This window comes from Trifolium pratense, linkage group LG7 (genome assembly GCF_020283565.1).
Source record: "Trifolium pratense cultivar HEN17-A07 linkage group LG7, ARS_RC_1.1, whole genome shotgun sequence".
NCBI lineage: Eukaryota > Viridiplantae > Streptophyta > Magnoliopsida > Fabales > Fabaceae > Trifolium > Trifolium pratense.
The window spans coordinates 12,809,607-12,825,915 of NC_060065.1; the positions used below are offsets into that span (position 1 = coordinate 12,809,607).

General features: G+C 32.0%; 1 protein-coding gene and 1 long non-coding RNA gene across 4 annotated transcripts; one reads left to right on the plus strand and one right to left on the minus strand.

The window, feature by feature from the left end:
• The first annotated feature begins 5,956 nt into the window (after nt 1-5,956).
• Nucleotides 5,957-14,592, plus strand: LOC123897061 (transcription factor MYB88-like). 3 transcript variants are annotated; one of them, XM_045947563.1, is made up of 14 exons: nt 5,957-6,127; nt 6,431-6,506; nt 6,662-6,844; nt 7,550-7,596; nt 7,862-7,918; nt 8,061-8,133; nt 8,884-8,939; nt 9,028-9,207; nt 9,292-9,473; nt 9,612-9,706; nt 10,257-10,381; nt 10,459-10,799; nt 11,361-11,485; nt 13,951-14,592. In XM_045947563.1, exons 3-14 carry the CDS (start codon nt 6,758-6,760, stop codon nt 14,089-14,091), a joined length of 1,509 nt encoding a protein of 502 aa, XP_045803519.1. In that variant the 5' UTR covers nt 5,957-6,127; nt 6,431-6,506; nt 6,662-6,757; the 3' UTR covers nt 14,092-14,592. The 3 variants fall into 3 exon arrangements, with proteins under 3 accessions (XP_045803519.1, XP_045803518.1, XP_045803520.1); XM_045947562.1 differs by having other exon boundaries at nt 5,979-6,127; nt 6,443-6,506; XM_045947564.1 differs by lacking the exons at nt 5,957-6,127; nt 6,431-6,506; nt 6,662-6,844; nt 7,550-7,596 and adding an exon at nt 7,668-7,774.
• Nucleotides 12,318-15,215, minus strand: LOC123897062. Its single transcript, XR_006804775.1, has 3 exons — nt 15,087-15,215; nt 13,925-14,096; nt 12,318-13,727 (listed from the first exon to the last, which is right to left on the minus strand). It is a non-coding gene; the product is annotated as an uncharacterized LOC123897062 (long non-coding RNA).
• Between the last annotated feature and the right edge of the window lie 1,094 nt (nt 15,216-16,309).

The window sequence follows — 16,309 nt, forward strand, 5'->3', positions numbered from 1 at the left end:
TGTAGAGATTATATATAAAAAATATACGAATTAATATATGATTAGAAATATAGACCTGTATAGAGATTATAAAAATAATATACACGTGTATTATTTTTTAGGAGCGTGTATTAATATATATGATTAGAAATATAAGTTCACAGAGAGATTATAAAAAAAAATAAACACACATATTAATATATGATTAGAAATATAGGCCCGTGTAAAAATTATAAAAAAAAGACATGTGTAGTAATGTATGATTATAAATATAGGTCTTTTAGACAAAAAATATAGGCATGTGTATTATTAGGAGCACATATTAATATATTAGTAAAAATATAGGTCCTAGTAGAGATTATAAAAATAAAATTACGTGCATATTATTATATGAGTAGAAATATAAGTCCCGGTAGATATTATAAAAAAATAGACACGCGTATTATTATATGAGTAGAAATATAAATACCCATAGAAATTATATAAAAAAAAACTAGGCATGCGTATATTATTATATGATTAGAAATATAAGTCTGCGTAGATATTATAAGAAAGTAGGAGGGCATATTATTGATACAATTAGAAATATCCTAGTAGAAATTACAACAAAAAAAATGACGTGTATATTAATATATTAGTAGAAATATTGGCCCCAATAGAAATTATAAAAAGAATTGGCACACATATTATTATATGAGTAGAAATATAAGTTCTCGTACAAATTATAAAAAAAAAATAGGTATGCATCTTAATATATGAGTAAAAATATAAGTTCCTGTAAAAATTATAAAAATATTATATAAGAGGTAAATAACGCTTCTTAATATATTACTAGAAATTATAAAATAAAGTGACACATATATATTAATATATTAGTAGAAATATAGAATCCCTGCAAAAATTACTACTATAAAAAAAATAGACATGCGTTTTAATATACAGTAGAAATATAAGTCCACATGAAAATTATAAAAAAATACACTTGTATTAATACATGATTGAATATATAAGTCCCCATAGATATTATAAAAAAATATACACTTGTATCAATATATAATTAAAATTATAAATCCCGTAAAAATTGTAGAAAAATTATATAATAGGTAAATAACTATAATATCACTTTAGTTATGTGAATTACATAAATTGTGACTAGGGTTGGGAACAGGCCAGGCCAGGCCTTGATAGGCCTGAGCCTGGCCTACGATTTTTCTTCAGGTCTGAGCCTGACCTGCGGCCTATCAAATGTTATTTTTTTTGGCCTGGCCTGAGCCTTTTAAAAGTCTGGCCTGATCTTGTAGCCTATTTAAAAGTCTGTGTTACATTAAAGCTTCTCTATATAGTCTTTTTAAATAGGCTAAACAGACCTTAAAAAGTTCACATTTAAATTTTTATAATTTATACAACATTAAGAAAAAGCTAATGATATGATTAGCACAATAATTAAAAACTACTAAAATAACAAATACGATTATGACAAAGTCGCCATAATACAAATTGTTTGCTAAGTGTAGTCAACAACAAGCCAACAACCAAAATATAGGATGAGTTGCTACTTGCTCGAGAGAATGAGAGATGAAATGGAGGTAGGGTTTCTAGTTTTAATTTATATGCGTGAAATATAAAAACAAATATATTTTCTCTGTTTTGTTAAAAAAGAATATTTTCTCTGATATTTTGTATTTATATAAATAATATTTTTTTATAAGATATAAATAATAATTATTATAAACAGGCCGGTCTATCAGGCTTCGTAGGCCTTTTTAGAAACCTAAGTCTGACCTATTATGTAAGCAGGCCGTTTTCAAAGCCTAAGCCTGACATTTTTAATAACCAGGCCAGGCCAGACCAGACTTATACAGGCCAGGTCGAAGGCCCCTGTAGGCCGCCTGACTTATTCCCAACCCTAATTGTAACTGCAAAAATACAAAATACTCTTACCGATAAGTCCAATAACTATAGGTCCCGGTAAAAATTGTAAAAGAAAATTATATAATAGGTAAATAACTATAATATCAATCTTACTGATATTATTTTCATTTTTATTTTTTAATTTTTTTAAAATATAATAACTATCCACCAACCATGTAATTTTATGTAATTACAATAACTAAATTTATCAAACAATTTAATTTTATTGTACTAACTTTTCAACTATAAGCGGTCATCGAGAGCATTCAAGCACAGGACGCAGGTGAAAGTGTGACGCAGGAAAAGGAAGTTTTTTGTTCACTCTTCAAATACCTTAAAACAAATTAAAGAGGGGGTGATACTGAATGAAACAAAAAATGGAAACTGTTCATTCCACTCATAAATAGCAGAACTTGATAAAAAAGAAGAGGTTAGAAACTAGGCCTAGCTTGTTTTTAATCACACAACATCATCTTCTCAAAATCACAACTACCAATATCCTCGCCACCTTCAACAAACAATTCAAACCGCCATCTTCAACCCATAAACACCCACCATTTTCAATCAAGCACCACACAAAACAAAGCAAATAAGAAACAAAAGGAGCAAGTTGGAACACGCGTGAAGGAAGGTCACTAACCTCTTCCTTCTTTTCCTCTTATTTCCTTATTTTTATTTTTTTTATATTATTATTAATATTTATTATTATTATGTGATCTCCCACTAAGCTACTCGACAAAAAAATATCGACAATTTGTTTTCACAAATTATACTCATATATTCAAACCTACATTGTATTTCCTGCAAACCAAATTACAACAATCTAGTTATACCAATTATCCAAAATAAGAAGAGGAAAAGAAGACAAGGCCCTTTGACTAATTCTACAAGAGTTTCTTTTGCCGTCCTACGACCGCTACTTAAGTAACAAATGAGTAAAAATAAGAAATTTGAGTAAAAAACATCGTCCCTTACTTAAGTAGCGGATGCTATTTGAGAAACTCATAGATGATAAAAGAAACTCTCATAATAAAAGCTAAGTTTATATCATTCAAAACAAGTTACTAGTATTTATTAGTCATATTTATTTTTTAAAATTTTTTATTAGAATTTATTCAGGCTCGAGCTATCCGTGGCCCATTCGCGTAGCCCATAATTTAATTGAGTTTGAACAGGCCGAACTAAAATCCCCAGGAAAAATTTGGATTAAATTTTTTAAGGCGCAACCCCGAAAATAATTCGGGCTTGTCGAGCCGGCCAATTTGGAATAGTCCATTTTGAGTGAGAGGTACATATTAGTAATACTGCATACACACTACTCCTATACAAGCTCTATAACTCAAGTAACCCGCGGTGTAAAAAAAGAAAACTCAAGTAACCCCGATACGTGACACAATACCGATACGATACGACATCGATACGACGATACGGGAAAATCTTCAAAAATCCCGAAACGATAGGCCGAGATACGTTATTTAAAAATTAAATTTAAAATTAAATATATAAATGCACAATATATAAACATAACTAAAATCAATAATGATAAAAAATTAACATTCAAATTACTCAAATTGAGCAAACAAGTGACAATTAGTACTACCCAAAAAGGGGTGGGATGAGTAGCTCAACTGGTTAAGTTAGTTGAGCTATGTGTTAATGAGTTGGAGATTCAGGGTTCAAGTCTTGGCAAACAGAAAAACTAATATAACATGACAATATAATATACAAACAATTTGCTTATAAAAAAAAAATGTACTACCCAAAAAAGACATAGTTGGTAACATCATACTCTAACATTCAATATTTAAGAGGAAACGCGAATTGTATCAATCTCCTTTCCTACGTTTCCATCATCAAAGAACATTAATTACCCTATAGTTTTCCGATACACGTATCGGATATATATTTTTAAAAAATAATGTTAATTGCCGATAATTCTCGGATACGTGTATCAGAAAGTATCGGGTGATTATCGATATCGAGTACATATCAGACACGATACTTCACCATTTTTAAAGTATCGGGGCTTCACAACCCTTCATAGAATTTAGTGTTTGTATTCAAACTTCCTCGCATATAGTCATACCCCACCCGTGCACACCAACCAAAGCATACATTAATTAATCAATATAGTATTTCTTTCATCCAAATAAAGAGAAACAACCACCAACTTAGACGACGGTTTTGAGAATAAAAAATTGAAAACAAGTTTACAGCTCAACTGATAGAACTGCTGAAATTGTTAGTGTCAAACGTTGTGATCAGGGTTCGAATTTCGGTCCCTCCCTTTTATCTGTGTGAGTTTTAAATGGTTTTGCCATTTCGTCTATCAACAAAAAAAATTAAAATAAAAAAAAATTAAATATTATTTTGAACTTTAATTTTATTAGAGATATAGTCGGTCGTCTTCTCTTAAACCTAATCATTTTTTCACATATATTTTTCATTGTGATTTTGCGGTTTTAGTGCAACATTGTATTGTTCGTTCTTTTGGTATGATGATTGTTCTGTTTAGATTGACAAATTATATTAAATTCAATGCATATTTAATTAATAATTTTAGCGTCATCAATGTTACAGATTTGTAAGTATGAGTATTTTGAACACTTCAATTTTGTCATATTTTTATGTTTTGTCACACTTGTACGCATTTTGACATTGTATGTTATTAACGTGGGCGCGTTTATTTTAACTTTAAAAATAGTGTTTTTTTTTGTATTTATAAAAATAATTTTTATGATAATTTAATTAAAAATAGTCAAAGTTGTTTCAAATTCATCTTTATATAAATTAAAAGAGTGATTTTGACATTTAGTAACTTAAATATTCATGTTAGAGATTTTAATTTAATAAAAATCACAATTTTTAAAAAAATGTATCTCTCAAAAATGGTTTTTATGAAAAGTTATTTAAAATAGATTTTTTAAAATTTTATTATCCCAAATGATTTGTGACAAAATTGTGAAATACATAAAACGACGTTTTAAGATAAACTATTTAAAATAATTTTTCATTTGAAACTTTTATAAAAAAAATCTTTATTAAGAAACTTTTAACGAAAAAGCAATACACTATAATTTTTTTATTTAAAAAAAGATAAAATATTTTATTTTTGGTTTTAATTTCTATAAGTCTTTTGTTTGAATTCAAACACCGTAAATTAAAATTAGGTTTTGCTAACAAGTGTTTATGGGGTACTCTTTAAACCCTTTAAAATTGTTTGTTTAAAAAAATTAAATATTTCAATTTCCAATAGACTTCACATATAATTTTATAAAAACTTACTATTCGAGATTCCGTAAAAAAAAAAACTTATTATTTGAGATATTTAACTAATATTTCGAGGTATGATATTAGCATTAAAAACAACCGTTATTTTATACTATTTCTGTCACTAAATATTAGACCAATTCGAGAGAAAAAAATTGTCCATTTTTTATAATATCCTATTTGAATTACAACTACATTAATTATTTTCTTATACCCCTAAATATTTTTCCTCTTTTTTTTATATCTTAAAATAAATACTATGGTAAAACATTAATAAATTATCTCTCTTAAAAGATAAAATTGTAATCATAAAAAAAATACATAAAAAAATAGCATTCATTATCAATAAATTTATTATTACTCGTAGTCATAATTTAGTCAACAATGTTCTGGATTTAGAGAAGGAGGTAGTACCACTAAATTACTAATACTATGCAAAGCCAAATAACAAAACTTACATGAATTAAACTAAAAAATAATTGGGTTAAATATGTTTTTGGTCCTTATAGTTTCTCAGAATTTTCATTTTAGTCTCTGAAATTTTTTTCCACACTTTTTATTTCTTGAAGTTTTTTCCCTCAATGTTTTTAGTCCCTACTTTTCATTCAACCCGGGTATACTTTTTACATTTTTGAATAACTTTTTGTATTTATATTTATAATATTATAAGAACATCTCTGAATTTATAATTTTTTAACATAAGATTAATTATTTATGAAAATTCAAAGAAACTACAGGAAAAAAAATATTTAACCCAAAGCAATATAATTACTGATATAATATTTAAACCTAAAAAGAAATTTAAAAAAACCCAATAAGCTTCTGCAGCTACCGGCTACTAAACACAAAATCATCATCAACCTTCGAAAAACTGTTTCTTTCACTCTCTACACAGTGTGTCAGATTCAAACATCCTATTTTTTATCAAAACAAAATTCAATTAAACATCGTTCTCATTTCTGTTGAGGTATGTATTTTGTTGTCGATTTATTTAAACCCTTTATTTTAGCTCATCTGGGTTTCTCGAATGTTCCTTAATTTATTTGTTTTAATCCTCCACTTAATCTGGCTTATAAGTTATAAAAGTTTATCTTTTTCATTTTCAAAAAAACAACATATAGGTCAATTTGTTGAGTTTTGAAAAAAAAATCTTTTTTTTTTATTAAATCCCATTTCCCCTTTATTAAACCCTTTATATATTCTTCATTGCCCATTTTCTACTTTTTTTCTAATTTTTTTGCATTGGATTGTGTTTCTGATTTGACTATAGTACTGAGAATAGTGAGATCAAAGGAAGGAATCTGAAAAAGTTGGTATCCTAAGCTGTTTCTTTATTGGGAAAGAAGGTAATTGTTGCCACATTGTTATTTCTCTTTTTCAGTTTAATAATACCTTTTGTTTAGGGCTTTTGGAAATTGAATTTATGCTTATTTTTATGGTGGAAAGGTGAATGATAGTGAAAGAATAATGGTGTGTTTTCTGTTTTTTAAATATTTTTCAGATAAATAATAAAGGTGGGTTTAGCATGCAAGTTGGCTTCATTAAAAAGAAGGTCTTGGATAGAGAGAGAGAGTCACACATTGAGAGATTGTGAGAAATGATGGATGTGAAGAAGGAGAAGGAACAGGGCAATGTAGAATCGTCTAAGAAGAAGGGGCGTCGTCTTGTGACTTGGACTCAAGAGGTACTCCTTGTTTCTTTACCTTATTATTTTTTGGGAAAACTGTAATGGGTCTTTGGCACCCCAGTGTCTCGTCCATCGTTTGGACCGGGACTAATATCCGCTCGAGGGATTTGGCCTTGAAGCATAGACACTCCTCGGATTAGGCGTGTCGGACACTAAAACATATGATTACATTGAATCGTGTCATTTTCTCAAGTTATTATCAATGTTGATGTGTCAGTGCCTATGTTGCATTCGGTGTCCGTGTCTGTGCTTCATAGTATTCGGCTCCTCTATAGTTGAGAATTTCTCACATTAATGCAGTCGGGACTCGGGACATAGGTGCCGGCTCAATCATGATCAAAGGTCTAGATTCAAACTTGGTATTTTGAATCATAGAATAAACTTTAAAATCTTCATTTTACTGGACTTTTCGATCTTGATTGAACAGCCACCGATGTCCTAAATGCGTGAGTGAAGTATCCCTGATTACAGTGAATCGAAATTCCATTTCGGTTGCTTAGTTCTCATTTTAAAGCTCTTCCCCCCTCCCAAGAGTGTGTTCTGCTGGACCAAACCGCGGTCGTCCCCCAGAAGCTCAAGTGATGTGTAACTAACTTAGCTTTACTAGTTTATGTTGTAGTATTTCGTTTAGCACTCTATTGTCTATTTATTCTTTATTCATTGCATTGATGGTCTTACATCGGTTATACATGTGGGTTTCAGGAGGATGAGATACTAAGAGAACAGATTGGAATTCATGGAACTGAAAAGTACTCTCCCCTTTCGAATTTTTCTTATGCCATACTGTTGATTTTCTTCTTCTTTTCGATTTTCAGAAATCTAACTGAACTGGATGGTTCAACTGGTTGAACTGTGAACCACTGCTGTCTACGGTTCAGTTATTTATTTGTGCAGTTTTGGTTAAAGCAGTTGAACCATGACCACAAGGTCTTCCCAGTTTGATGTCCAGTTTGATTTTTCAAACGTTGTTTCTCTTACATGAGATACTAAAGGGAGTTTTAATTATATATGCAGTTGGGTAATTATTGCATCCAAATTCAAGGACAAAACAACAAGACAGTGCAGAAGAAGGTGAAATTTTTAGTTATTTATATATTTTTTATTTTAATCTTGAATAATCCAAGAAATCTTATCATCGTTTAGTTGAAATATTCACGGCTTCTGCTTTACTGTTACTGTCAATCTGATACTTGAGTAACTAATAAAATATCAGATGGTACACATATTTGAATTCTAATTTCAAGAAAGGTGGATGGACACCAGAGGAAGACATGCTCTTATGTGAGGTATGGTATATTAATGTTTTCTTTGTTCAAAAGATACACTTTCATATACAATTTTCATAAGAATTTAACAAGCTTGTTATATAACAAAAATGGATAGAACTTTGAAATCTTGGACTTCATTATTTTTGACCCTTCATTCTTATGCCTCCGTGCTGTAGACAAAATTCATTGATGAACTTGAGGATGCCACTTGCTAGTATCACGGAGAAGCTATTTATTTCCCATAGCCTTGTTTAATCTCTTGTGTAGGTTGTTCATGAGGTGTTGGCTTAGTGGCACATGTTTGGTCTTATAATCTCAAGAGACAGAGTTCAAATGCCTTAGGGAGCAGTCGTAAAATTACAATTAGTGCCACTACAATTAATGATAATTAATGATGTGTAGGTTGTCCAATTAGTGCCACTATAAAAAAATGTGTAGGTTACAACCAAATGAACCAAACAAACCTAATCTGAGGTGTAGGTTGTCCATGATGTGTTAATTTAGTGGTATAGTTTTGCTATGTAATCTAAAGAGATTGTATTCAAAGACCCTCGGAACAGTTGTAAAAGAGTCATTAGCGCCACTTTAATTAATGACAACTTCCCCAATTTTTTGTTCAAAACCGGAGGTTTAGGTTACAACAAAACCAACTCAGATATTTATTTATATATGTAAACTGCACCAGATAACAGAAACTACATTACACTTAAAGAAATGTATCGGTGAATGTGGCTTTTGTGACCTAATGTCTTGGTATTGTCTTTGTAGGCTCAAAAAGTATTTGGGAACAAATGGACAGAAATAGCAAAGGTGGTTTCAGGCAGGTAACTGAATATTCATTCTTTCCTTCTTGCAAATACTGGATGGCCATTTTGTGAACGATTAATTCACAATGTAGTGCTTTCTGTGCAGAACGGATAATGCTGTAAAAAATCGATTCTCCATACTCCGCAAGAAGAGAGAAAAATCTGCAGCATTAGAAAAAGAGAACATCATTCCATACATTGATTCCAATAGCAAGAGGAATATTTCTCATCAAGGTTATATTACAAATGCAACTTCAGAATCTGCTATGCCAGTTAAAAAAATGAGGTATGGCGCAAGTGCACTTTAAGTATCAAAATACTCAACTTTTTGTAAAGGAAAGTGTTGACATATTATCGTATTGCAAAATAGGAGGGCCCATATTCCTGATGATGCAAACAAGATCAACTTTGGAGACAGATCACATTTGCGAAATGCAGCTTCAACAAATCAGCAGCCAAGGGCACCATTTTCCGAATTAGCTAAAAAATCGAATTGTGTGAACAATCTTCCAGACAGGCATCATATTTTCAATGACAAGTTCAACAGTTCTGGTACTTGTCTCAAATGGAACTTGAATCTTTCATTATGAAAACTAGGGACAGAAAAGTTGACAAAATTAATATATTCGGCAAATATATTTTCGGGCATCCTTTGAGCTAATATGAGTTTGGTTCATCTTGCTTCTCCAGGCCAAAATAACAAAAATCAGCTCAAAACAGATGATCCAAAGATAAGTGCATTGATTCAAATAATTGATTCAGAGAACATGGAAAATTTATGGAAGGTGAGGATATACTTTCTAAACTCCTCCATATTTTTTAGTCTTGAACACTTTATATGTTTGTCCAAAAAAAGAACTCCCTAAATCGTTTGATGAGCAAAGTCTAAAATTATAAATATTGGACTTGTTTGCTACGGATTATAAAAGAGGTAATTTTGATATTCAATAATTTAGAGATTTTGAAAAAAAGAGTAAGCATAAAAATTATGTAAGTCATTTAACATTTTTCATCTTGGCTTAATTCTATAGTAACAGTGGTAGTATAAAAAACTAATTGGAAAGTATAAGCATTAATCTTTCCTAAAATTTCTTGAACATTTTCAACTTCTCTATTTCTGTGTCTGAAACATTTATTTTGCCATGGAAAGATTTCAAAAATCTGAAATAATTTCAGTTCATCTTGCTAGCATATTTTTTTGTTATATTAAAAGCTTAATTTTATCTTAGAAAGTATATCACAAGCTGCTAACTCTTGTTCTTGTGCACATATGAATATGATAAGTGTCATAATCCTCAGATTTCAAATATCATCTAACACTTGTTTGAATACCAGCCACTTCTAGAGTTTCTGAACCGAACAGATATCATTGGAGAAAAAATTGAAGTTTTACAGCTTGTAAGTCGTATGGTCAAGGACTTGAAGAGTAGTAGTAATGAGAGAGGCCATTCCGGCTTGAGGTAGTTTAAGCTATTTGAAAATATAACTTATGTGGCCTCCGTGAAATGTTTTCTAATGATTTCTGAATATGTTCTAGGCAAATGGAACTAGACGAAGATTCTCCAGGAAGTTCTGAACACAGTTCAGGATCAACTCTGCTGACCAAGTCCACTGGTACTGGTGATAATTTGGAAAACTCATTGAATCAGGATATTGGAACTGAAATGAAAGCTACACAATTTGAAGTTAAAAAAGAAGAGTCTGAAGGTGTGGAAGATATTGGAACTGAAATGAAAGCTACACAATTTGAAGTTAAAAAAGAAGAGCCTGAAGGTGTGGAAGATATTGGAACTGAAATGAAAGCTACACAATTTGAAGTTAAAAAAGAAGAGTCTGAAGGCGTGGAAGGAGTTCTTTCTACTGGAAAAGTGGAACAAGGTAAGTTAATCCCCTTATGTAATAATAAATCACAAAAGGAAAATTACAAGAAAATATTAGGTCCTGTTTGCTTTCTAAAAACATTTTCGTTTTTATATTTTATAAAATTATGTTCATTTTAATTTGCACGAAGAGATAAAGAATGATGTAGTGTCACAGAGTAGCTGAAAGACAAGCTAGGAAGAATGCATTTTCATAAATAATAAAATCAATGTTTTGGTATTTTCAAACTTTTCGAAAATGCTAGATCTGTTTTCCAAAATTATAAAAGAAAATGGTAAGAAAAATATTAGATCTGTGTTCTTTTTCTGTCTATTAGTTAAAGTGATACTGAGAAAACAAAATATAGAAAGTTAACGGGCCCTAAATTTGTAAATGATTCAGTTTAGGAACAATTAACCACTTAATGAATTGATGTTCAAAGAGTTGAGGAAGAACCACCTGAGCTCAAAGAGTTTCTAAGCTGAAAATTATTAAGACTTAAAATGTTTTTCTATTAGCTAATGCCCTAACATTTCAATGAATCAGTAGTGCTAATAAGATATATATTTTCTGTAACAGATATGATGCCACACGGTGAGGAACAGATAAATGCATCGTTAAGAATGGAGTGTTCCCCTCTTCAAGTTACCCCTATTTTCAGATCCTTGGCTGAAGAAATTCCCAGCCCAGAATTTTCAGAAAGTGTAAGTTATCCATGCACGTGGGGATTAAACAATTTGAATTACAAAGATTATAACAATAATAATGATGACAAGTAATATGACATATTAGAGACCAATGAACTTGTTAGGACATAGACTAATGGAGTAATGGGTAGTTTGTTAGGTTTGGAGGTAAGGAGTTTGTTAGAGAAGTTTTTAGTTAATTTGGTTAGGTAGGATTATCTTGTGTAAATAGGGACGTTATTGAGTTAGAGGGTATCATTGATCACTGTAAAATTTGTGAATAGATAAGTGACTCTAATGTAAAAGGGGTAACCATAACCCTTTGGAGGAGAATTTTCTCTCATATCTTCCCAATTTTCTTAATACAATTGTTCTTTCTATTCCGTTCAATTCTTGGTTTCCTAAATATTGGTCCGACCTTCTGGATCTTCCAGTGAGTGCCAGCGTTACCAGAAATGGAGGACATGTGGGCCAAGAAGGTGGAGCTTCTGCATTTTATCAGGATAAATTCCATTGTGTGGATCACAAGAGCTGAAATGTTTTTGAGGAGCAAGAAATTCATGGGTTTGATCAGCTACAATGGGATTTCAATTTTTTAGTGTCATGAGCAATGTAGTCAGGTTCGCGCACCGGTGCGTAGGATCGTAGGAACCTACGAGCTGGTCAAGGCCAAACGAGCTTAGAACCTGTTCTGGTTCGTTTTTGGGGTATTTTGTAGTCAGGATCGCGAATTTTGGGTGGGTGCGTAAAGAAAAAACGATCCTAGGCCATTTACTTGAAAAAAATGAGTTGGGCTTGCAAAACGGTCCGGGTCCGGGTCGGGTTATCCAAAATAAACAAAAGAAAAGAAGAAAACACATGTTTTCATTCCAACCTTCCTCACGCGTGTTTTCATTCAAACCTAAAACAAAATCACGCAGCTTTCCTCACTGATTACCAGTCACCATCGCTTCCTCACTTCTCCACCGTCGCTGTCGCCAACAATGAAAGCTGTAGACGGCGAAACCTAGTGGACCGTCACCATTTCCTTCCTAACCTTCCGTTTCGTTTCAAACCCTAGACTTTCTCTGTTTCAAACACAACCTCTCCTTTATTTCCTTCACTTTCGTTTGTTTTAATCTCATCTCTGTTACTCTGTACTTCATCTCATCTCTTTGTTTTCATTTTTTGTTCTGTTTGTCTTTCTTTTGTGAATGATGCATTGCATAGACCTTTAATTATGAATGATGCATAGGCCTCTAGTTACTTGTTTTATGAACTTAGTACTTGGTTTGTTATGAAGTTATGAACATTTGGAATGATGTCTATGAAATATTAATTTAGTTTATTTTATTCATGTATTATTATTATTATTATTATTATTATTATTATTTTTGTGTTTTTGTGTATATGTATATATGTGAAATTACCATTTTACCCTTGAGTAGGTTCTTACGAATCGAGCTACGATCCCGACCTTATGACTCTCCACCAGCCTACCGATCCTACGTAGGATCCCGAACCTGACTACATTGGTCATGAGGACTCAAATTTAGTGTGGGAAGCAAATTTGTTGTTTAATGCAAGTGGGTTGCAACGAGAAGATCAAACCAACAAACTAATTGTTGGTGAAATGGTAAAAAATGAAGAGAAATGGCAGCGGGAGGGCAACAATACTGGTTCTTGGTCTTGAAAGACTCTGGCCAACCATGTTTCTTCGGCAGAACCATCAAATAAAAAATCACGCCTTGCAAACAAGGAAATCCAAGTCCCTCTGTCAAAACAATCAGACATTGATCAGCTTGAGGCGGACCCTACACATTCTGTATCACATAAAATAGTCTAGGCACCTCCCCTGCGAGAGCCTCTGGATGCTAATCATTTGGCAGAGAACCTTAAACAGTCAGCGGTGCTTGCTTGTGAGTCACGAATAACAACCATTAGGTTGTCGTGAAATCATCAGTATATACGGCCTTGTGGAAGGCAAGGAATAGATAATTGAAAATGGCCTTTGGTATGTCGGGTTCAAGGCTAAGTCTAATAATTGGTCTGACCGAAATGGATAGTAACCCAATTGTTCAAAAAAGATGGATTGCTGTTAACCCATTTCGAGGACTAATCCATGGAAGAGGATGGAGCGAACCCCACTGGAGTGCAGGAACTCGTTGTCCTCTGTTGCTGCAATCTCCTTATGCACATTGTCCCCATTGTGGTTCTTTCCAAATCGTAGAACAGATTGCAATTGGGACTGAGAATATCTATGTGGCCCATCCGTTTGCAACTGATGCAGCAGAAACATGTCATTTTTCTGATTAAATAGAGGAATCAAAACTGCACATATCATAATAATTAAATAATTGTATCATTGTGTACTTGCATCACTAGTGCATTAAATTTTTTCACACCTTTGTTTTTATTGTGTTACAAAAGTATTAGAATCATGCACTAGGATATATCAAAGTTTGACACTATACTAACCATTGTTTTAACACTTCATATTTCAGGAAAAGAGCTTTCTGAGGAAAGCACTGGGAGTAGAGTCTCCATCTATCAATACAACTTTCAGTCCGTTCAAATTGCCACCATGCAATTGTCAAAAAAAAAAATTGCCACCATGCAAAAGATCCCTTCAATATGATACATGATTCATCTGCGATACAAATATTGACAATTCAGCTTCAATCGATTTTCTTAGCCTCATTTGAGATGATTGCAATCTCTGCCTTAAATTTTGAAAGGCATATGCTACTAAAGAATGTTATGATACATTCTTTTAGCATCACCCTTTTCACTCAACCTTTTTGATACTTGCACAAAATATTATTGGTGTGCTTAGTGTGTCATTCTATGGTTTGGTTTTCTCCAAGTTTTTGTCATTGTTTTCATTTTTTTGTAGAGTCTTCTTTGCAATCATTAGCATCCTCTGATTGCATGTGTTTGTGTGTGTACATAAACATTTTGCCTATCCTATTAACTCTGAATATAGAGAGAAAGAGTTAAAAGGTTAGGCAATGTTGAATTGGATTCTTATTTGTTATTTTGGGTGTGCATACATTATGTAATAATCATTTTTCTCTGGTTTGGTTTTGATGTACTGAAACTTAACTATATTAGGGAGTGGAAATGCATTTTGGTTTTGGTGTGTACATACTATTTTAATTAACATAGGCACCTTATTATAGAGAATTCTTCAAAGAAAGAAAAATGAAAGTGAGAACCTTCCCGAAGATTTTCTCAGAACAAAACCAAACAATTAGCTTCTCTCTATCTACCTAGCACAAACATTTCATATCGGTGGCGTGTCCACACGACACTGACAAATGTAGTTACATTCAACTACTTTCATTTTCTTGAATCAGTAGCAATGTCTATGTGTTAGTGTTGTGTTTGGTGTCTGTGTCGGTGCTTCAGAGCTCTCTATCTCTCTGGCTCTTTCTCTACACATGAAAGAAGATTTTAACATTGGTACTTCCCAAATTTTCCATGTTTTAGATGAGAAATGCAATATAGATAGAGAAAACATCACTAAGTAAGAGGAAACTTAGGTAAATGAAAAGAGCAGCTAAAACCATTGAAAAGCTTCATTTGCTTTCCAACCAGAAAAACTGTACATATAGGAAATGCAAATATTTTTACTTACAGATTATACGAGACACCTCTTAGCAGCTCAAGAAGCTCTATTTGCATTCTTATTTTGTGGTCTATTTTCTGTGTAGAAGAAGAATTTTGAGTGACTGCATTCTTATTTGGTTGTTGTAGAATGCAAGAGGAAGGCACATAATGATGAATATTGGCCAAAAGTAAATGGTGAAAAGTTGGAGGGAATAACTTACAAAATAAAGTGCTTACCTTTCCTGTTAGGTCATCCCACAAAAGTCTCACTTTTTGACCAACCAATTCCCACTCACTCAAATTAAATCAATTTTCACTAAATACTTGAGTTTGCAAAAATGTGGTTCATTTCTAAACTAATGTACAGTATATTTATATAATTCTTATGGTTACAACTGTGAAGAATTCTTAGATGCTTAGAGTTTGATAAATATTTTATGTAGTTACAGTATTTCTCTCTTCCCTTCTTCATATCTGTGATAGTAATAGAAGATGTATAGTATAACCTTCTAAGTTGTTCTCTTGAAGAGTGATATTCTGAAATCATCAAAATACCCTTGTATGTTACTTAGGCAACAAACAGAATTCATTATGTAGGTAGCAGGTTGGAAAAAATTTCACTTTTGAAATTTTGAAAGTCAACATTTTGACATTTTGAAAAGGAGATCCCCTAGAAAATTTTTGAAATTTTCTTGCCATCGGCTTCTTTGCATAGCGAAACCATAATGTACCGTTGGATTAGTTCGTTTTGACGTATCTCAATAACATATCAAATGATTTTGGATTTGTCTGAAGTTTTACACAAATGATCTATATGATATAAACTTTAAATCAAACGGTGGATTTTATAAAATTTATATCGGTTAAAACATTATTGAGAGGTGTAAAACGCTATTCTTATTTGAGAGGCGAATTTTTTTTTTGTGTGTGCGCGCGCGCACTTTTGGTCTCTGTAATGTTAGGGAATTTGAGTTTTAGTCTCTAAGAAAAATCTTTATATTTTCCCCTATAATTTCAAATTAGTTTCGTTTTAGTCATATTGTGGTCATGTCACAAAAAAATGCTAACATGATCATTGTCTGCTGACTGGATCACTACTACGTGTTCAGATGACACTGACTTGACACATTATAGGGTTGAAAACCAAAATTTGCACAACATTTGAAATTCGACTCATTTGAAATGCCAACATTATAGGGTTGCAATTCGACTCATTTGAAATGCCAACATTTGATAACTCTCGTTGGTATT

Excerpts from the sequence above, each read along its gene's own strand:
- LOC123897061 (XM_045947563.1), top strand. The coding sequence starts at position 6,758 with ATGATGGATGTGAAGAAGGAGAAGGAACAGGGCAATGTAGAATCGTCT. Across the intron at positions 9,208-9,291 it reads ATGCCAGTTAAAAAAATGAG|GAGGGCCCATATTCCTGATG; the intron begins GTATGGCGCAAG and ends ATTGCAAAATAG. Across the intron at positions 11,486-13,950 it reads GCCCAGAATTTTCAGAAAGT|GAAAAGAGCTTTCTGAGGAA; the intron begins GTAAGTTATCCA and ends TTCATATTTCAG.